At 34.8% G+C, this 23,619-nt stretch overlaps 2 protein-coding genes and 1 pseudogene across 2 annotated transcripts; 2 read left to right on the top strand and 1 right to left on the bottom strand.

The window, feature by feature from the left end:
- The first annotated feature begins 1,987 nt into the window (after window positions 1-1,987).
- On the top strand, window positions 1,988-6,541 carry LOC120196182 (protein FLOWERING LOCUS D-like). Its single transcript, XM_039198050.1, is given in 7 exon segments — window positions 1,988-2,330; window positions 2,333-2,777; window positions 2,780-3,595; window positions 3,598-3,858; window positions 4,250-5,008; window positions 5,091-5,136; window positions 5,251-6,541. Coding segments are annotated over 7 exon segments (2,676 nt in total). The 5' UTR covers window positions 1,988-2,126; the 3' UTR covers window positions 5,396-6,541.
- Window positions 6,542-9,042: 2,501 nt separating this feature from the next.
- Window positions 9,043-13,677, bottom strand: LOC120196183 (glutamyl-tRNA(Gln) amidotransferase subunit A, chloroplastic/mitochondrial-like). The gene is made up of 10 exons (XM_039198051.1): window positions 13,126-13,677; window positions 12,428-12,739; window positions 11,687-11,866; window positions 11,503-11,597; window positions 11,221-11,296; window positions 11,066-11,143; window positions 10,474-10,567; window positions 10,266-10,315; window positions 9,880-9,993; window positions 9,043-9,400 (listed from the first exon to the last, which is right to left on the bottom strand). The coding sequence occupies exons 1-10, from the start codon at window positions 13,654-13,656 to the stop codon at window positions 9,308-9,310; spliced, it is 1,623 nt and encodes a 540-aa protein (XP_039053982.1). The 5' UTR covers window positions 13,657-13,677; the 3' UTR covers window positions 9,043-9,307.
- Window positions 13,678-19,513: 5,836 nt separating this feature from the next.
- On the top strand, window positions 19,514-23,308 carry LOC120196190 (annotated as a pseudogene).
- The last annotated feature ends 311 nt before the right edge of the window (window positions 23,309-23,619 follow it).

The raw sequence follows: 23,619 nt of genomic DNA, 5'->3' as shown, positions 1-23,619 counted from the left end.
AGGTGGTTAATATTTGTGTTAATAGTTATAAAAAAATATCCTAATTACAAATTAGTTTACGCTTACGGTTATGCTCGTAAATCTTCATTTTAATTCTGGATATTTTTATTTTTAATAAAACTAGCAATTTTTTAATCAAAAAAATTATCATCGGATTTTATTTTGATTATTTTTTTAATTTTATCAATTAAATTATTTAAACAATATCAGTTAAATTTTATGTTGTTAAAATTTAACAGAATACTTAATGTAAAAGTTAAAAAATATAATATAATTACACATTTAATTTTTATTATTATACATTTTAATAATAAAAATAAATTAATTATATAAGATATAGATTTAATTAAAAGTAAAGAGATTAAGGATGGAGACATATTAAACTCAACTAATTTATACGAAAATATTAAATTATAATAATAATAATTTTAGATATACTTTTTATGTAACATATTTTTATTTATCGTAAATATGATGAGATGTTTTTAATAATAAAATAGATTATTGAATAGGTTCGGGTTGACTTGTCCATAGAAGGGGTGAATAAAATTTTAACTAAAAAACAATTCGATACTAAAAAAATAAGACAGTAATACCATAAAATCAATTTGGAAAAATATTCAAATAAAGTTTGAATTATAAAGTATGATTCGAATAATTTAAAGATTTTAGTAATTATAAAATTGATTTTTAAATTTGAGGCGAGTTTTTCAACTTAACATTATATATGTGTATTACATATGAAAATATTTATATAGCGTATATAATTATAAAAAAACCGTTTAAATTTACCAATAAACATTATGAATATTCACCAATAAATTTAAATAAAATCCCGAACAACTTGAGTTGACTTAAATTTTACGAATTAAAAGTAAAAAGTTAAAAAAAATATACAATAATAGTTATCAACTTGAATAACACAAAATATTTTAATTTAGCGGACTCGGCTTGATTAGATGGACTCCATGGTAGAGGTGTACAAATTCAGATATCGGATCCGATCCGATCCGAAAATTCGGATAGCTAAAATAGATATTCGAATCCGATGCGAAAAAAATCGGATACCCGAATTTTCATATCTGATATCCGAATATCCGATCTGAATATATATCTTATTTTATTTAGAATTAATCCTTTTTTAAGTAATGATATTCGATGGTATATTAAAAAATCATTTAATAAAAGTAAATAAGTTAAACTAATACGTAAATTTGTGACCAATTTTTTTGATTAATTGTTAACTAATTAATACATTTAATATAATATCATTCGAATAATCACGACTTAGAAATCAAACAGATTTGATCTTTGGTAATGGGCTAATGGCTTTAAAAATTAAATTGGATTGATCTATCCAATTAATTAAGTTAGGTATTAGTTGATTTGACAGTTTAAACATATAATTTTAATAAAGAGAACCAAAAAATAGAAATTTGTAAAATTATATTGTTTTATTCATTTTGGATTTTTAAGATAAAATTAATATTTTTCATATATTGACTCTTTTTATTTTTAAAAAATAAAATGTAGTTAATCCCAGTTTTTAGAATGAAGATTGAATTATAACGTGCAATATTTATGTGTTGGATTATAATCGATTAAATCATATAAAAGTTACAATAAATTTGATTTTTTAAAGGCCCATATTGAAAGGCCGTAGAGAAAAAGCTGTGTAGAAAAGGCCGAGACTTAGAAAAGCTTTTACGGTTACTGGGCTAGGGCTAAAGGCCCAATATATTTTTGAATAATCCGAAATTAAGATTTTTTTATCCGTATCCGATCTGATTATCCGTTTTTTATTGGATATCCGATTCGAAATATCTTAAAAAAATTTGGATCGAATATCTAAAAGATCAGATAAGATTACTCGATAAACGGATCAAATTATTCGAATAATTTTTTTTACACAACCCTACTCCATAGTACAACAAAGACTCAATAATAATAATAATAGAATTTAAATGGCAAAATCGTTGCGGCTCAATTATCGAATATAACACTGTTCTACTAATTTTTTTCTCAGGAAACTAACACCTCTTTTCTCCCGTCTATATTCCATCGCTACCCCTTTACACAGCCGCTCTCAGTAAATGGCGTGAAAGAAAGCTCAATGAACTCACCAAATGAAACCCCGATCAATTCTCCCAATTCCCCCTTCCCCATTTCACTCTCACCCACCTTTACCAAACCCTAACCCTAATTTTCCCCCAATCCCGGCCCCTAATTCTAACCCCTACGCCACACCTACTCTCGATGACCACCTCCTACCCTTCCCAGTTCCCAAGAAACGACGACGCGGCAGGCCTCGACGCAGTGCCTCCACGTCGTCGTTTCAAGTCCTCAACTTCCCCGACGCTTCCTTCAACCCAATATCCCTTACTCTAACCCTAAGTCTAACTCGATTTCCTCAACAGTAGCTACGACGACACAAACTTTGCAACCCAAAATAGGTGACGAGATAATTGTGATCAATAAGGAATCAACGGCTGAGGCTCTCACCGCTCTTTCTGCTGGATTCCCAGCTGATTCTCTCACTGAGGAAGAAATTGACTTCGGCGTTGTTTCCTCTGTTGGTGGCATTGAGCAGGTAAATTATATTCTCGTTCGAAATCATATTATAGCGAAATGGCGCGAAAATATATCCAACTGGGTGACTAAAGAAATGTTTGTTGATTTTATACCACAACATTGTAAAACGCTTTTAGATTCTGCTTATGATTATTTGGTTACGCATGGATATATAAATTTTGGGGTTGCCCCAGCTATCAAGGAGAAATAACTGCTGATCCTAGTAAAGGCAACGTGATTATAGTTGGTGCTGGATTGGCGGGGCTGGCTGCGGCTATCCAGTTAATGAGGTTCGGGTTTAAGGTTACAGTTTTGGAAGGGAGGAAGAGAGCTGGTGGGAGGGTTTACACGAAGAAGATGGAAGGAGGGAATAGATTGAGTGCAGCCGCAGATTTAGGTGGGAGTGTGTTGACGGGTACCTTGGGGAATCCTTTAGGGATTGTGGCAAAACAATTGGGTGCTTCACTTTTTAAGGTGAGGGATAAGTGTCCACTTTATCGGATGGATGGGACTCCAGTGGATCCCGCTACGGATACGAAGGTGGAGTCTGCTTTTAATCGGCTTTTGGATAAGGCTAGTAGGCTTAGGCAGTTAATGGGGGAAGTCGCGATGGATGTTTCACTTGGGGCAGCACTAGAGACATTTAGACAGGTTTTTAGGGATGCAGTTACTGAAGAGGAGATTAATTTGTTCAATTGGCATCTTGCAAATTTAGAATATGCAAATGCAGGATTAGTTTCTAAGCTTTCACTTGCATTTTGGGACCAAGATGATCCGTATGACATGGGAGGGGATCACTGTTTCTTGCCTGGAGGGAATGGCAGGTTGGTTCAGGCTCTAGCAGAGAATGTGCCAATTTTATATGAGAAGACTGTGCATACTATTAGGTATGGAAGTGATGGAGTGCAGGTTATGGCAGGAAATCAGGTGTTTGAGGGTGATATGGCACTATGTACTGTTCCTCTCGGAGTTTTAAAGAGTGGGTCAATAAAGTTTGTTCCGGAGTTGCCTCAGAGGAAGCTTGATGGAATAAGAGGTTGGGATTTGGGTTGTTGAATAAGGTTGCTATGCTTTTCCCTTATGTTTTTTGGGGTACAGATCTTGATACATTTGGGCATCTCACTGAAGATCCAAATCGTCGAGGGGAGTTTTTTCTGTTTTATAGCTATGCAACAGTTGCTGGTGGCCCTCTCTTGCTTGCTTTAGTAGCTGGAGAAGCTGCACATAGGTTTGAGACATTGCCTCCAACAGATGCAGTGACCCAAGTTCTCCTAATCCTCAAGGGTAACCAGTTTCGATTTCTTGTGTTAAATGTTTTATTTGTTGCTGCTTCTTTTCTTCTCTATGCTAATCTAATAATCTATGTTGTAGGCTGAAATACTAAAAATAAAATCGTACGTACTGTTTTTTGTGTGGCTCATTTTAATTGTGATTTGCCACTTTCTTGGGTTTCTCAGTCTTATGTGTGTATTCTATATAAAGAAAGTGCAACGTGTCATGTGGCTTGAATCAATCAAGTGAACTTAATTAATTCTAGTGCATATTTTCTTTTTTCTTTTTTTAACATGTGTCAGTTGTGCTGTATATGATGTTAACCGTAAACGATTGTATCTTGTTTCCAAAAGTCAAAGTGTTCTTGGTTCTACGAGTTTTGAGATTTGTGTATAACGTGTGCAGGTATATGAACCGCAAGGAATCACCGTCCCTGAACCCCTCCAAACCGTCTGTACCAGATGGGGTGGTGATCCTTTCAGCCTAGGTTCATACTCTAATGTAGCTGTGGGGGCATCTGGAGATGACTATGATATATTAGCAGAAAGTGTGGGGGATGGAAGACTTTTCTTTGCCGGGGAGGCCACTACAAGGCGATACCCTGCCACCATGCATGGGGCTTTTCTTACTGGGCTCAGGGAAGCTGCAAATATGGCTCAATATGCCAAGGCTCGGACTGCAAAGAAAAAGGTTGACAAGAGTCCCTCGAATAATGCTCATTCTTGTGCTTCCCTCCTTATGGATTTGTTCAGAGAACCTGATCTGGAATTTGGGAGCTTTTCTGTTATTTTTGGTCGAAAGAATGCTGATCCGAAGTCTCCAGCAATTTTGAGGATAACATTTAACGAGCCCCGAAAGAAGAATCAGGAAGGTTCAAAGACAGATCAGCAGCATTCTAATAAGGTGCTCTTCCAGCAGCTCCAGTCACATTTTAATCAGCAGCATCAGCTGCATGTTTACACATTGTTATCAAAGCAACAAGCATTTGAGCTGAGAGAAGTCAGAGGTGGTGATGAGATGAGGTTGAACTACCTGTGTGAAAATATGGGAATTAAGTTGGTTGGACGGAAGGGTTTGGGACCTACTGCTGATTCCGTCATTGCATCTATAAAAGCACAGAGGGGAGTCCAGAAACCTTCTTCAACTCCTTTGGTTCTAAAATCAGGTAGAGACTCGCTGTATTTTCATTGATTTATACTTTTCTCCAAAATATGAACTTGAACTAACATTTATATGGTTTTGTAAAGGGGCATCAAGGATGAAACCCGGCACTTTAAAGCAAAAATTCATCAGGTAAAGCCAAAATTTCAATTTCTTTCTTTGTTTGTATGATAAAAGTCTTCCTATGATAAAATAAAGGAATACCACCTGATTCCTCCTCTCCATTTGTCATTCCTATTTTTGCAGAAGGGCTAAAATAATCCGCAACACTAGAGGGCCGATTCCAGCTCCAATTCCAAACGTAGCAAATAGCATTATACCAGAGGAAATAAAAGTGATAAAGCAGGCTCCTCCTGACTCCGCTCCTTCGGGTATGTCTGAAGGCTTCTAGTAGCCTCATCTTTTTGGTGCATTTCTATGTCATGCAGCTAGTTGTTCTCATGACGTTTTCCTTCTTTTTGTTTTCTACCTCCAAGTAATTATCAACCGTTTTCATTGTCAATTGGTTGCTATTCCGGTGTTGAGTCGTTCTATTTGTGCCTTTTTGTCCATCTTTCCATAATTCACGTGGTGTTTTCCTCTCTTTATAAAAGTTATGGGGGAATCAGTGTCATTTGCAGTATTTATTCTTGATTTGATGTGAATTGTGATGGCAGTACTTATGTCATTTGTCTGTTGAAGAAGAATAGGTTAAATGTATTTCAAATGGGAAATCTGAATATAAGAAATTCCATTTTGATGGGGCAAAGCCAAGGTGAGACGTTGAAGCAATGAGCTGGGCATTTATGGATTTCAATCATGAGAGTTCTCGGTGCAATGACATTGTTTCCACCCGAATCTTCTGCCAGTCTCCTTAAATGCATAGAGCTTTGCATCCGAGTTCTTCAACAGGTTTCTGTCTGCTACCAAATATCCTATTCCCACCATTAGAGAACTGTACTATTTGATTAACCTCTTGGCTAAACGGGTAAAGTTGTCTTCTCCACATTGAAGAAGATCCTGTTGTTGGCTATGGTCTTGGGATTTTTTTATTGGTCGATCCCCACCGAAGATATCCTTGCCAGTTGCCACTTTCTACATCACCACCTTGACCGTCTGAATCACTTCGCTGCAACTTCGGAATGAAGCTTGCGACCACAGTTTGGCTATGATGACGAACTGTTTAATCTTTATGAAGCCGGTTGTGAATGGGTCTGAGAGAGAAAAATGTTCTGCCATGGCCAACGTTTCCAATAAGATCCAGTGTGAGAAGCTGAACAGGCAGCGGTTCAATAGGGTTCTCGTTAAACCTCACCTCATCAAACAAACTGAGAAAATCAATCCCGATCTCAATGCATCCTGTTATGTTAAAACCATTTCCTAGGATGCTTGCTGCTTAATAATATAACCTCGAAAACTGTACAACGATTAGCAAGCATTGGGATTTCTGATCGACGATGACTAGTAGGAGTTACTTGGATATATGTATATATGCATGCAATGAGTACGTACTCAACACGGGTATGTTAAATTTTACTCCAGCGACAAACTCAAGTATGAAAATTGAACTCGGTTCTCACTTATCTTAAACATCGAACCGAGTGTTAGTGTGAATGCATGTCTGCCTAGGTATATTTAGTTTTAAAGAAATTTCATGTATTTGAAGGATCTACAGGGCAATATCCCAATACCTTTCCCCGAATATACATAGAACATCGGTATTCGACGACACAGGTATTGCATGAAAAATGAAAATTCAGACCTGACAGATAAATCTGTGTCTTGCATGAAAAATGAAAATATAGACCTGACAGATAATCTCACCGATCCGTACGTATACAACAGGAAACAGTATTACTGAAGATCACTTGTGTACTATCTCCCTTGCCTTCATCCATTTTTGCCTTCAGTCCCTTGCAACCATTGTTCTAATTTAGCCTCTTTCTCAGCCTTGAAATCTTCATAGAATGATATATTGTGATGTGGAACTTCGACATCATCTTCGGTTTCTTCCTTTATGTCTTCTTCGTTGAGTTCATTGCCCATTCGACTCGATACAGGTAGCTCATCAGCTTCTGTATCAGGAATTGAATTGGTGCTGGCGGATGCAACCGACAATGGTGCAGCTGGTTGCAGAGGTGGCTTCTCAGGCTCGGTTTCCATCTGTTACTTGGAATCAAGTTGTGGCCACTTAAAATTACTTGCTTTTGTCTCGTGGACTGGATTACAGTTGAAAAATAATTACTGCTATCCGACTGGACATTTCCGGAACCAGGACCCCAAGACATTGGTCCCCATGAGTTGGTTCTTCCCATCAGAAAGCTTGAACCAGGACCGTGGATCAAACCTCTTCGGTCGCTTTGCGGCCATTAATGTTAATAAACTCTTAATGTCTTTAATCATCTCATCCGCAATCGGGAAACCACATTCCTTCATGCATCTCACCATGGTGATAGAATCTTCCGAGTCCTGTGTGTGTAAAGTTACTTCGTGAGACTTTTCTACAACATGATCATGTAGATTAACTACGTTCGTGTGCTGTTGAATGTAGAAAAGTCAGATCGAGGGTTCGTTTGCCACGAACTTGATCATCTCTGCTAGGGATTAAGTTATTTCCACAAAGCCGTCCACAGCGGAGAACCCATTCATCTTGTTGAAGGTGAATGGCAGTTCATCACTGAAGTTGGTCAAAGCGACGAGTGGAAATGCGTGTCAAAAAGGGATGATTTAAAAGAGAGAACTGTGCTATTCGATCATGTCTAAAATCGATATCCAACACATTCCGGGCATATACACGATCTTATTTTTGAAAAACCGAAATCATCCAAATTCGGATAACATAAAAGTGATATAAACATAAACAATTACAATAAAATTGATCCGCAATTTGAACAAGAATCATCATCACACACAGCTTATTCTTATTCATGGTTGCAAAAAATAAAAATCTATCCAAGAACCCTAATTTCCTAACCCAATTTTCACCAGAAAGTGCAGAACTCTATTTCTCAAAATGTCTATCACTAAGCTTCCTTCTATGACTTCTCCACTGACAGAACAAACCTTCAACTTAAACCAACTTATCTCCAAGTGATGTTTCCAGAATAATTCAAGGCTGCTGCTTCCTTTTAGAACAATCTTGATAAACATAAATGATTTTGATATAACATTAAATATAATATTTTTTTGTAAAATTAATTTTAAGTCCCCTAAATTTGTCAAAATCTTAAAATGAGTCTTTTAAGTTCAAATTATTTTAAAAATATCATTCAAGTACTTTAGAATAATTTTTAAAGTTTTATATTTCTCAAAATGTTAAAAACTGTCTTTTTAAACAAGCATTGACAAGAAGTTTCAAAACTTCTACAAGAGTTTCGAAACTTCTACAAGAGTTTCGAAACTTCTACAAGAGTTTCGAAACTTCTACAAGAGTTTCGAAAGTACCCAAGACAGTAGTCCAAAAAGTTGGGAAACTTTCATGTAGTGCTAAAGTTGCTGTTATCATTGAATGTCAAGCACGTCAACGTTCTCTTTTTTTTTTTTTTTTAATTTCAGATGCAAGGAGGAGCAGCTTCATGGTTGTGGCAACAACCGGCATAGGAGAGGTGCTTTCAGACGTGAAAAATGCGGATTTGCTTTGGATTTTGGATGCTTAATGTTTCCGCATTCAGCTCTTCAAAAATCGGATAGTCACATGTTATGTTTACTTATCACGAAGATAATGATTATTCAATCAATCCTCGGAAAGTGCTGTTGTGAGATTTGATTCCAATATAAGTTTGGGATTTACTTAAGACTTGTCTGGGTTTGTACGATTTGATTTGAGTGTTACTCTTAAGGTTTGTTTGCGATTTATTTGAGTTTATAGGAGTTTAGTACAATATACGCTTTCTGATGTTTGAAAAGTAACAAACTATTATTATTATTGAAAATATTTCTTACTTAAAAAATATGTGTTGTACATTTTTTCTAAATTATGTTTGCAATGTTGATTAATTAAGTTATTCTTTTGTACTCCACCTATTTTACAAACCACCTACCTCGAATAGAACTGAAATGTCAAAAGAGTACGTAATTTAAATGAATGATCAGCAGTAGTTTGCGGGCCATCACCTACTTCAATGAAAACAGGCACCCAAAATGGCATGCAATAAACACACTGAAATATTTGGAGATAATGATAAATAATGGATGGCAGCTTACCAAATTTTTTAGGAACAAAATAGCACTTATATGCCGCAGCGGACAAATATAGCCAAATCATTCAGGCGTCTCTAAAGCACCGACCATCGACACACCATAAAGTGATATGGATCATCAAAGTTCAGGCAAAAGCGCCATTCGAAATGAGTGGAGGAACAAAATTGTAACCTTGAAGAGTCCGCTCAAAGATGTGACCTACTCTCACCAACTTTTCCTGCAAAACATAAGATCAAACATATACATGCCAAGTTGTAATGCTTGTCTCTGTATATTTTGTGCTCCTTTCAACACAATCATGCAAGCTTTTTTATGGTTCAAGTCCCACCATGTCTGAAACTCCCTCAAGGTTTATTATGGTTATTAGTATTATAGTTCATTGTAATGATTGATTCTGATTTTAGTTATTCAGATCATGTCGATTGTAATCGTAACTGTAACAGTAACTTCCTCAAAGGAAAAAAAACGTTTATTAACTGTGACCAAGTGTTCGAGGTCTACAAATGATAGTCTACGCTAAAAGGAGTAATCCCAAAAGCATGGGTGCTTAACAAACTCAAACGCTGGCATTTTGACAGATAGCATCAACTAAATCAAGAGGTTGGTTTTCTCGGTTCCTATTTGTTCCTTCATGCATATAATGTGTTTGCCGAATGATGAATGAATAACAAGTTAGTAAAAAAAAGGGCAGCATACCTCATCAAATGCCGCACCAATCATTTGAAGACCGACAGGAAGGCCAGCAGCTCCCCCTTCAACAAATCCACATGGCAAAACCAATGCAGGTAAGCCTGCCAAGTTAACATTGACCTGTATATGGGTATTAAATCTCCAAATGAGAGGCGGGCAAAAGGAAAATAAGATACATATAAAATGCAGCAAACAGTTGAAAATTTTAATTCATACAACATGAGTTTCATCATTAAACACAGAAATGAAAGGAGTGAAGAATATTTTCCACGTGAGGAAAGCCAAAGCAGTGTGGAATCATAAATAGCCAAACATTCATGGTAGTATTCAAAGCCTTATACTGCAGAGTAATGACTTGATAAGATATAATCGTAGCGCCTAAATGAGCTTACCGTCATAATGTCTCCGGCATACATAGCCAAAGGGTCATTCTTCTTCTCACCTGAAAACATCACAAGCAACTTGGTAATTCAATGTTAACAGCTAATTACTATCCATACCCGAGTCATAACAACCAGCACATCAACATGCAAATAAGGAAAAGGGAATGGATTAGATAAACAAGTAAAATACGAAAAAGGGGTAATAAAAATAGCATACCAATCTTATATGCAGCGGATGGAGCTGCAGGTGATATCAGGATGTCATTTTCATCCAATGCTGCCTTGAAGCTTTTCCGAATTATGGTCCTTACCTAAAACACTTTTAATCAGCATGTCTTTTTAAATATCAAATGCTCCTAAAAGAACCATGGGCTTCAGTATATGACAAGTAAAATGGTCGAATTGACATACATTCAAAGTTATAAATGGGGGCATGGGGGTAATTAAATATTTGGTACCCTTAGTACAGTCATATGCTCAACTGGGCACCTTAATTTCAAAATATCAAACAAAGTATTCAAATTTTGCTTCTGTTTACCGATACAAAAATACAACTACTTACATTAGCCGAAAAATGTGTAGCATATGTCATCAAGTAGGGTCTGATGTTGGAGAATGGGGACACAACATTTTCTAAAACTCAATCAGTAGAAGATCTAGTAAACAGAACAGTAACATATTACATACTGCATTTGGCTTTAAGGTGACACATTAGATTTTATTAGCATATAATTACTTAAATGTAGACTCATAACTCATAAGATACTCATTGTAAGAATGTATTTAATTTAATGGAATGGGAATGATACCTGCTGAGCTCGCTTATAATATGCATCATAATATCCAGCAGAAAGAGCATATGCTCCCATTAATATTCTCATTTTGACCTGCAAAATTGAAATGTATTTCTTGTCAAGATTCCAGATTGATTACAACTAACATTATATGAAGTTTAGATGCTGACCTCTGACCCAAATCCTTTAGCCCTTGACTCTTTATAAAGTGCATTTAGCTCATCAGAAGAAGCTTGATTCCCATACCTGGATTTGTTGAAAATCACAGGAAAAATGAACCATGAAATCAGAAACTTTATTATGTATCTTCACTCCTTACTCTACCCTCTCCAACCTCACTCTTTCAATCATATATAAAGAAAGTAAAAACAATAATTTTAAGTTCCAAACTAGCTTTTATCCATCAGCATGACATATGCTTGAAAATAGAAAAACACTTCATAGCATGTCACCTGACACCATCATATCTCGACAAGTTGGAAGATGATTCTGATGATGCAAGAATATAATAAGCCGGTAAACCAAGAGAGAAGGATGGCAATGAAACCTGCAATAATTTCAAATGAATAATGAATAAATAAAACCAATATGCATCAGATTCCACACAAAAAGAACATGGAAGGTATAAAATTACACCTCTTTCAAAATGCATCCTAATTGTTCCAGATGAGCAGCAGCACCATGTATTGCGGATTTAACTCCAGAATCAACACCAGCATCAACCGTTTCACGGATAATACCAACCCTTAACCCCTCCAATGGCCTGGATTCCAAAGAGCTTGCAGAAGTGAATTGAGAAGTGAAATCAGGAACCTCCTGAAATGCAAGAACATATATTATTGCAATAAAGCCAGAAAAAATAATGCTAATATGTGTTCAACTCAAAATAGTCAGATAGCACCAAGGTTTCAAAGTCTTGAGATTCTATTGCAGTCATTGATGTGACTAAAAGCTGAGGGGCAGAGAAAATTTAGGATGTCAATGCAGAATTGGGAAGAAAAGTAAGCAAGAAGGCAAGAGAAAATTGGAGCCCTTAAACCAGGGTAGCAAAAAGGAAAACAGGAAAATCACACAAATAAAGAACCTTTCTCATCCAAAATTATTTGCGTCATGGGGACTTTCGCTTCAGTAAGCTGAGTCAGAGATACAATTGCTTAAACCGTGGATGGTACTGCTTAGAACTAGACTAATTTCTAAGCAGCTCAACAAATAAAGAACATATGCATGAAAATTTAGTTCCTGAATACGTATGTATATAACTGTCAGAATCTTCAAAAGAAAGGTAGATGTTTAACTAAAAAATATATTATTTGTATTATTGACACCAATTCGAAGAAAAATGTCTCCGCTAGTTTAAAAATTGAAACAACACTTAACTCGTTTATTGCTAGTGGCATCAAGTGAATCATGGCCAGCAATAGCATGAAGAAGAATCCCCGTGTCAGCAACAGACGAACCAAAACATCCAATAACATCGAGGGATGATGCATATGCCATAAGCCCAAATCTCGAAACCCGTCCATAAGTTGGCTTCAAACCAACTACTCCGCAAAATGATGCTGGCTGCCTCACACTTCCACCAGTGTCACTCCCAAGTGATACGACACATTGCCTAGCTGATACAGATGCAGCCGAGCCACCTGAAGATCCCCCTGGCACCCGGGAAAGGTCCCATGGATTTGCAGTCACCTATTCAAACTAATAAATGCATTGCTAACTATAAACTGAAGTAAAAGCAATCATCAAATGGAGCTCCATTTAGCATTGTTGTTAGCACAAGTTCAGAGGTCTAAAGCTGTTTTTCACACACCAAAAGCGAGAAAAACATTTCAGCTGCTGCTGTCAAAATCATGGTTTGACAAACAAAACTAGGAAGTTGTCTTTTGGATAAAATGATTTTGCTATTCTCACATCTCTATAACTTTTATAATTCTAAATAGAGATTTTTTGACAATTCAAATCCCTTGAGCACTTTATCTTGTAAATTTCCAAAACCACATATTTCATCATCTAAACACATTTTCACTAATAACAACAATGCTAAACAAGCAAATTGAGTGGGAATTTAATCAAACCTTAAAAGCAGAAGCTTCAGTCGTACTCCCCATACCGAACTCATCTAAGTTGGTCTTTCCAACAACAATGGCACCCAAGTCCTTCAACCTCTTCACGGCCGTGGCATCGAACGGAGGACGGTACCCTTCCAGGATGTGGGAGCCACCGGTGGAAGGCATGTCAGCCGTACAAATGTTGTCTTTGATAGCCACTATGACACCAGCAAGGGGGCCCACTTCTTCATTCCTCTTTATCTTGTCGTCAATCTCCTGAGCTTGTTTAAGGACCTTGTCCGGGTCGGATACGTGAAGGAAACAGTTTATATGGGGCTCCGTTTGCTTGAGACGGTCCAGGTAAGAATGGGTCAGTTCGATGGCGCTGAGTTGGCGGGAGAGAAGCAAGTCACGATTGGAGAGGATCTGTGATTGGTCTGTGAGGGAGGTCCTTGTGACGGGCTCGGTGGAGGAGAGGATGTGGAGGGAGCGGCATTTGGCGCGGCGGCTGAGTGGGAAGCGAGATAGATAACGCGGCGGTTGAATTGCTGATAGCATTTTTCCAAACGAAAGGACCCAAAATGGATTTTTCATTTTTTTAGTTTGATGACCATACATCACAAAACAAAATAGCTGACCGCATCACCGCATCGAGAGAAACGAAGCTAGTGTCGAAGATAAAGACGAGAAAAATCTTCTCTTAAGCATTTCGTCAAACAGTTTCTAAGCACGATCAAACATAGCAATCAATAATAAAACACAAGTCGTAAGTCATTAGGCTGCACTGACTGGAGAGTTCGGTGTGTAAAAGGGTTCTCTACATCCCTCTTTTTAATGTTTTGAGTTGGCTTAATATATGTTTTAGTCCTAAACTAATACATTCTTTCCTTGTTGGTGCCTACTGAAACTTCTTGGAACCTAATGAATTTATTAGTAATTTGTTGAAAATATAATCAACAAAAATAAATAACTTATAAGAGTCAAAATTTAATATAATTTTATCATTATTTGCCTATGTAGATTACTAAGATGAGAGAGAAAATTTACAATTAATCATAAAGGTCAAAAAAATACGTTAGAATTATCTCACAAACTCAATATTTTATCAAAACTCTTCTAACATTCCAATAAAATCTTTTCTTAAATAGATATCCCAAAAGGAAAATTTGGTCAATATACTATGTTTATAGAATCAAATACTTTTTTAAATAGTTTAGTGTGATCACGGTGTAGTATATATTTGCATAAATCAAGCTACCTCAATGATTAAAAAAATCATTGTTATACTTAAAAAAAATAGGTTCGAGCACTATATACTGTAACTAATAATACCTTGTAATTACCATAAATTAATAAAAAAATAATAATGCAGTATCTATTTATAATTTTTTTAGTCAATAACAACACACACACCCTACACATGCAACTAATAAAACTTGGACCTTTAAATATAACAATATTCTTTTTAACCACTGAGATTACTTAATAGGTTCTTATAAGTAAAATATTTGGTCACTAAAAAAATCTTATTCTATAATAATTCTCACAAAAAATAAATTAATCACCAAGTGATCTTTAAACATTGTAATTGTACTAAAGTCTAATTATATCGATAGACTACAATCTTCGTTTGACACAAATTATGTCAGAAAATTAACCTTAAAAGTTCAATGCGTGATTTTGACAGAAAATTATGTCAGAAAACTAAATACTTGTTGAAGCATCGTTAGATGAATTGAGAATTTATTCCATGCACCTAAAAGTTCAATGCATCAAATTCTTCTTTTCTAACACAATACACGATCACATCATCATGAGTCTCTTATAACTTTGATACCAATTTTTAGAAATTTGGTCACTAATAAATTTTATAAAATAAAACCTTTTATTTAGATAATCAATTGATCTTTAACCATTAAAATTATATTAAAATATAATTTAATAATTAAAATTTAAAACAATACTTAACTATTAAATTAATTATATTCATCTTTAGAAAAATGAAAAAAATATGTATAATCTCTCTTAAAATAATAAATAGGGTAAAGTACATAAATAGTTCCTCGTCTATAGGATATTATTCTGTTAAATCCCTCGACTATTAAAAGTTATGAAATAATCCATTGACTATAGGTTATTGTTTTGTTGAGTCCCCGACTCTTAAAATTTAAAAAATATTCACCTGACTATTCATATGTTTTAAACTTGTCATTCTCTGTTAAAAATTGATGGCGGTATGAGCTGGACGTTAACTTGTTGGGTATAATATGATAAAATTAGATCCCAAAAGTTTAAACAACTATCATATCTCAATCAACATGTTAACGTCCAACTCATATTATCATCATTTTAAACAAAAAAAAGAATGAGTTTGGAACATATGAATATTCTAGTGACTATTTTATAACTTTTAATAATCGATGGACTCAACAAAACAACACATTATAGTTACAGTATCATTTTATAAGTTTAGTACTAAAACTATCAATTTTGGTCTGTTTTACTATCTAGACTTTCATTTTTTTTAAATTATATATAACGTTTGGTTTTTATTCATTTTAGTACATCGTTGATAAAAGCTTAACGAGTGATTTGCACGTGACACCTTTTATATGGGTAAATTACATCATTTACCACTCAACTATTGTCACACTCCTATTTTGGTCACTAAAATTTATTTTTTTTAAAATTTAATTACTTAACTTTCAAATTATTCCTAATTTAATCACTCTAACTTTCAAAATTATTTTTTCTTTTAAGTATATATTAATAAAATAACAATAAAAAATTTCATGTTACAAAAATTATTAATAAAATAAATTAGAATGATCAAACTAGCAATTTGAAAATTGAGTAGTTAAATTGAATTTTTTTAAACTTTGGTACCAAAATAGGAGTGAGAAAATAGTTGAGTGATAAATGATGTAATTTACCCATAAAGAATATTGTGCCGTTAAGTTTTTAACGAAGAATTGCCAAAATGAATAAAAATTAAACGTTAGATACAATTTTTAAAAAAATTAAAGTTTAGGTACTAAAATAGACCAAAATGATAGTTTAAGTACTAAACATGTAATTTACCCTAATAAATAAGTACATGAAACAAAAAAAACCAAAAAAATCAAAGGTCCCTATTTTTTTGAAAAAAATATAATGTGTCCCTCTTATTTTTTTTAATACGACCCTCCAACTCAGAAAACAAACCTAATATGGTATTTTGACCAACGTTTTTCGTCGTTGTCTGTTATAGTGCTGATGTGGTAATTCACAGTGTTGATGTGGCGGTTCATGATGCGGTTCATGATGCGGTTCATGATGCTAACATGGTTATCCACAGTGATTGATGATGTGGCAGATGAGATAACATATGGGCTAAATTACTGGATTGAGATTTGATTCGGGACCGAAAAATTTTGCAGGTGAAACCAAACTGGGAACCAAGTTACCGCCTCGTCCACCTTTACCCGTTATTTCAGAACCCAACCGAGTTGCTTGTGTTGATCGTAAGTGTAAATTGATAATTTTTAGTACGTTCAATTTCATCTGTAATTTATCATTAAATATTAAATATTGTTGTAGGCACTAATTCAGATCAATCCACTGCTCGGACGATCGTGGGAAGCGTTATCGCGTTAGCTATCTATCGAGGTATGTATCTTTGTCTGGTGCTTATTATTTTGTGTTGATTGATCGTTTGTATGATTGGAAAATTGAATTGGAAACATGCTTGTTCTGTCGAATTGTTTGCTTTAAATATAATTCGGATAAATGCTGGATGTTGTATTTTTTCTTATAGGATTTATCATGTATAACGTACATTCGGAATATTGGAATTATGTTGATTTGTTGGATTTGGAATATATGCTTTGAAATATTTGATAGAGAAAATAATCACAGTGACCGAAAATATCTTATAATATACGATTTTAATCAATTTTTTTTGGATTTGCCAAAATGACCAACAAAATCGTAATGTGATCTTTCAAATTCGTTGCGATAGTCCAAGTTCACATTCGAAGTTCGTGTTGCGATTTTCCAAAATCGTAACGACTGGTGGTATTGCATTTGTTTCTTAATAATTTTCTCTAAAAAGATAGTATCCGCGCGGACGTGTCGAAGACACGTATTACCACGACCACGACACGACACGACACGAACCGAGACGGCGGTGCGCGAGAGTCCCCCTTGTTCTCTTCCACTCAACAAGGAAGTGAGAAATCCAAGACTTAAATACACATTCTCAATAGTGTTTCTAATACTATGTGGGATTGAGCATTGCCAACACTTGTGAATCTTTTACATTATCGCAACACATTCTTTATTGTTTCAAACTAAGATCTTACAAATGGTTTGGGAATCTTATACACTATCGCAACACATTCTTTATTGTTTCAAACTCCACGTGAATTTGGAATAGTTAAAATGTAAACTTATTTTGGATTTTTCACTATCGCAACACATTTTAACTATCGCAACACATTTTTCAAAATCGCGTTGTAAATCTGGATATTCGCGTTACGAATTTGAAAACTGAGTTGAAAAATTAGAGTTCGCGTTGCGATTTTGTTGGTCATTTTGATAAATCCAAAAAAAATTGGTTAAAATCGTATATTATAAGGCATTTTCGGTCACTGAGGTTATTTTCTCTATTTGATATTCGAATCAGATCGAAAGTCGGATTTGTATGTCATTTTACATGACATGTTAGGACGAATTTAACAGAGGAAGTTCAATGCATTCATTCGACAGGGTGAATGTCACTTTCGCCTCTGTCTTTGTGACGGACCCCACTCTTACGGTGTGTTTTGATTATAAATAGTGTAGTTTTAGAGAATCAACTCTTTGGATGGTGTGACAGGAGTATGGGTGCATAAGCATTTACATAACATTCAAATTATGTATACGACTGTTTGACTCATATTATGATTTATTATTAGTTGACTTCAGAACATGAATATTTTTGATTAACCCAGATTGTGTATTTGTTTGTATTTTAACTTCTGTCTGTATACACTTTAGAGACACACTAAGCTTAATAGCTTATACACTCCTCAATATTTATTTTCAGATATTCCATATTAGCTGAATTAATGTTTAGAGGATTACGATATATTCAACTTTTTTATTATTCTTAGTGTGAGATTTTTACTCGGGTCTTTCATTTGAAATTTTTATTTATTTGATTCTTGGGATTATTTTATTTGTAAATTTTGGAAATTTGGACATTGCAATATTTTGAATCATTTCTAGAAGTTACAATCAAACACGTTTTTGTAAGGTATAAGTTTCAACATGACTCTCTAGATTTGACTTAATTTTTTTAAAGTTAAATTTAGGGGTTTCAATTTCATATTATTTGATATTGAACACTCGCATCCTTAACATTTCTGATGTCCAAATTTAAAACTTCAAAAAATAATATCAATTACTTAACCAGGTTACTCAAATTATAAAATGACAACTTATAAAATATTAAATATTAAAGCCTAACTTGAAAAATTAAATCAATCACACACGAAATGATTCCATTTCCAACTCAAAGAGAAAGAGAGTGAGATCGAGTCAACATCGCCTTCTCAGTCTGTGACGAAAAGGCAATTTCTCATCTCATCACAGAAATCTGTGTTTCGTTTTTGTTTAATGTAATGTTCTTCTTTCCTGTAAAAGGAAATCAAATTAAAATTTGATAGAATATAGTGACCGATTCCTTTTTATCTGTCAATGATTATGCTTTCTTGTTGAAATTGGAATATGATACATGCTTGTCTCGGTATGGGTTTACTTTTCCTGGTTCAATAGATTCATTTTTGCTGGGAAACGTATTGTACATGGACGACTTTGTTGTTGATTTTGGTTCTATGTACAAAGAAATCATTTTTATTCATAGTTTTGAATTGCTGATTATAGGACCATTTCATTCTTCAAACAGATTTGAATTTGTTTCACTTTATACGCTGTACAAGCTGCTCTGTGAAGGTAGTCTTAAACCAACTTAAAAGGCAATTCGACTAGCCAAAAACTAGTTTTCGATACAAAGGATATTGTATGATGTAGACTTTATATGCTTCTGATAATCAACAGATATTAGTAGACCATTATAAATGAAGAAGCTTCTGATCACGTTGAAGAATCGATTTGTAGTTGAAAGAGTACTAACCCTCGATTCTTAGAACCCGTATCATAATAGTTAGCAAATGGGTTATTTTTTTTCTTTCTCCCTTAGGATACCGTTGAGTGAGTATATGTTAAGGTGGATTATAAATAAATAAGTGCAAGGTAAGAGGATGGACATAAAATTCATCCAAATATGTCGACTCTTTAGCTCTTATTACTCCATCCAATATGGATTTAAATCCCTAGGGGGTCTTCTTTTGATGACTATACATTCTAAACTGACCAGTATAGTAACATATAGCAGTGAGCAGAAGAGAAGAGTAATGGAGGAGATAAAGGTGGATGAGAAGGAAGTGCTGGCATGCTGCGGTAGCACCCAATTCGCTGAGAAAATGTCTATGGCATCTCCATTTCCTTCACTGGATCATGCTCTCTATAGCCAAGGATATATGATTCAACAAGGTTGCTTCTTTTTTGTCCTTTTTGGTTTAAATATCTACCATCGTTAATCTATTATTCTTATTCAGTTTTTTCTGAACAATAATCATAATAACTATATTAGTTTGATTGGTAAAGGTTGATGTTATTGGTTGGTTGGAAGCATTTGCAGCTCATCCTCAGATTGGAGAATCCCCTTCTTCTCATACCACCAGTGCTCAGTTCGTGTTTATTCCTTTTTTATCCCTTTTTGGTTATAGCTTTTAGCTTTGGATTTTACGTTTATCTTGATCTTATCATTATATATCCTATTTGCTTGTGCTATGAATCATCACCACCTGCTAATCCAAGTTGATCTTACTTTTTTTTTATTCCTCTAAATTCTCTTATCTTCTACTTTTAATTGCTTAAGAGTTCAGACTTCAACTTTTGCCTATGATGTATCCATTAAATCATTAATGTCACGTTTGGTACAGAAGTAATAACATAAGGATAAAAGTTAATTATTACATGGAGTTTTAAAATAGTTTGTCTAATATAAAGAAGAATTGGTGTAAATCTAAACTTGAAGTTAGAAAGATGAGTAAAAATTAATACCTATTCAAAATAAGCAATATATATTCCTTATCTTTGCTCAAATTAAGCCATGTGACTGGCTAAAATTTACCTAGTGAAGGTAGTTTATTTGCCAACTTATATATTAAAACACGAGGAAAAATTAACACTCCAACCAAAAGTAGCATAAATTGCATATCCCCTTCTCATTTGAATTTAACTTTCGCATTTTTTACATCTCATTTCATGTATTTTATGCTTTTTTTTAATGACATGTTTTGATGGTAACCAGTGGACAGAAAACTACGAACCAAAACAAATGAAACAAAATACAAGCATTGCTAATATAATTTTCCTTAAACTCGACCAAACATAATGGTTCTATTTGTAATTGGGTTTTCAATCTGCCTTGTAGTGTGTCCTTTCCCCACTTTTGACAACATCCTGACCATCCCAACGTATATTTAGTTATGGTATGATTGTATGAACAGTAAAACAAAAAAGTTCTGGTCTCATTTTCAAACCCTTCAACACTTGCTAGTAAGAAAGTGGAACAGTCTAGAATCCTTTTAATTGTAGTCCCTTGCACAATTACAAGTATTCTTTGAAATTCTCCTCTCTTAGAAGTATGGATTTTTTTTTTAAGTTTTTATTATTAGTTGAAATTATTCCTTTTTTTTTTAAATACAAGAGTAGTATGGATTTGTGCTTCACTTGAACAACTAAAATATGTTAAGGCACCGAAAACTTGGCTCTCGGGAAACACTATTGCCAAGCTACCAAACTGCACCCTTCCACAGTGCATAGCTAACCATTTAGCATTAACAATTATATATTTAGTTACGCTTTTACAGAGGAATGATCACCTTGGCCTTACAGGAACTATCTGACTGGAATGCCCGGTATAGGCAAAAATTTGGACATGTATTTCTGATATGTGCCGCTGGGAGGAGTGCTGCTGAGATACTTGGTGAATTGAAGGTAAAGCTTGCACTGATATTTGCTTTTGCAGTTTCCATAATCTAAAACTTATGCTTTCTTCAAATGACTCCTTTACAAAGAAGTTTGGGATTAATAGAATTGACTTTGATTGTTAGCTTGGAAATTACAACCTTTAATTGAGTAATTGTGCTAGGGTAGTTCATTACTTGCAAAGCATTTGTTAAATGCATGCATTTTATGCTAATGGTGAAATTATTTCTGGCCCCTTTAACCTGGCCTTTGCTTATATTTTTTCTTGTAATAAAACAAACATGTTCTTGTACAATCCCTTGTCTTTTATAGTTATTGTATCTAATTTCTGTAGGCCACCATATGTCTATCTTCATCTTTTTAAATATCCATCAACTGGCCAGTCAAGTATTCCGAGGTCTTTCAGAAGTTAATATGAATTATTCTAAAATTTGCTCTTGCAGAACCGGTACTCAAACAGGCCCATAGTTGAGCTTGAGATAGCGTCTCAGGAGCAAATGAAAATAACAGAATTGCGCCTTAGAAAGCTTTTCTTGACTCAGACGAAAGCTGATTCAGCAAGCAGCCAGTGTTCATCGGTAGTAGCAAGTAAAGCTGAAAGTAATTTTCGCTTTCCTTTCTGCCTTTTTTATTTCGCAGTTTTTCTTCAAAAACATCACTTTCCCTTCCATTGTTCATACAAAGATTCTCAACACTTGCATTATGTTTTGGGGTATATGAGTGGGAATATACACAGACATAAGCTCCATTCCTACCAATACCGATGCAAAATTCTTGCATTAGATGAACTAGAAGATAAGGAGTTTCGTCCAACCTTGCTAAATCAAATGAGAGATGATGACTATTCGAAGTAATACAATCTGCAGAATAGTTAGCGTCTCTGTAAATATGTTGAAGAAAACAATTTCGTCCTTAACACTAATTGTTGACAACGAAGAAATATACCATATGGATCCTTGTCTTTCAACTGTTTAAGAACGTTTTTAACCACCATTGTCGAGTCAGACTACCAAAAGCATCCGACAACCATATTCGTAGGCAAAATAAAAGCTTCCTCAATGCAGTGTTTCTCATGGCGAGTGATGTTGCTAGCGTAGTTTAGTCTATCGACTGATGACCTTTTATGTGCTTAAAATAAAGCATCCTAGATGAAATGATATAGAAGTTCTGCAAATTCTGACCATCCAAGAGCGAAGTCCTACCAATGCATGGTATAACACATCTCATTACAAGATGAATGGTTTATCTTTTGGGGAAAACAATTCTAAAACAAAAGGGGTACTTATAATTGTGTTTTAAAAATTGGGTACATATTATTTTGAATTGTTTTTATCTTCATTTTGTTCCATGCATGCTTTGCAATTTTTTGGATTTAGGACACTATTCGTACGTTGTTTTTTCATCATTTTTTTAAAACTAAAAGAACGTGTGGGCGTTATTGGGCAGCATTTAACTGCTACTTCAGATGGCTTTCCTGCAAAAGCACCTCATGTCCAAGCTCGAACACGACCACCAATTACTACTCATGTATTAGATGTTTCTAAGGAATGTCCGGCCGCTGGTATTGAAGTACGTCTGGAAACGTGGAAGGGCAGTCAACCTCGTCCATCATTTGGTGAGACTGATACAGGTAGATGGGTACTTGAAGGATCTTCAACTACCAACAGAGATGGTCGGAGTGGTCAGTTAATGAGCATGGTAGACGCTCTCAGCCCCGGAGTGTACCGAATAAGTTTTAACACCGGTAAGTACAACCCTGGATGCTTTTTCCCTTATGTCTCAATTGTGTTTGAAATCAAAAAGACTCAGACACTCGAGCACTTTCCCGTCCCTCTGCTGCTTTCACCGTTCTCCTTCTCAACTTACCGAGGGAGCTAGTTGAACCATATGTTCTGTTTGATGTGGAAATCAAGAGTGCCTCCATTTATTCGAACAAAAAAGCGAGGAATAAGATTGTAGCTGAAAGAATATTGTTATCCTTGTGTATTCTTGGTTGCTGTTGTTGATGTTTAAGGTTTGATCTTAACCTGACTATGTTAATTTTATCATTCAAAGGGATATATTTCTGGAACTTCATTCATGTCCATGTCATTGCTATTAAAGTATGCCTGAAACTCATGTTTTGGAGGAACTCGTTCTTTCATTCATTCATGTTATATAACATATAGCTGTATTCAAGGTTCGAGTTTTTCGCTGAATTTAGTAGGTTTGATGCGATTCAAGTCGAACTGGGCTAAATGTTATTTTTAATTCGAGTAGACTCGATCACGTTGTAAACCCTTTTAATTCATAAAGAATAAACTATTGGGCCTTGAAGAATTTTTTTAAAATTTGTATCTCATCTTTTTTTCCCCCTTGATAAGAGGGAGGAGATGATTTGTCTGAGATCGCTTTCAAGATCTAATGTAAATCAGAATTAAAATAATGTTCATTTCCACAAAT

The sequence above is a fragment of the Hibiscus syriacus genome, unplaced genomic scaffold (genome assembly GCF_006381635.1).
Source record: "Hibiscus syriacus cultivar Baekdansim isolate YM2019G1 unplaced genomic scaffold, ASM638163v2 tig00117027_pilon, whole genome shotgun sequence".
Taxonomy (NCBI): Eukaryota; Viridiplantae; Streptophyta; class Magnoliopsida; order Malvales; family Malvaceae; genus Hibiscus; species Hibiscus syriacus.
The sequence above is the reverse complement of the archived record's forward strand: the minus strand, read 5'-3'. Positions and strand labels throughout refer to the sequence as shown.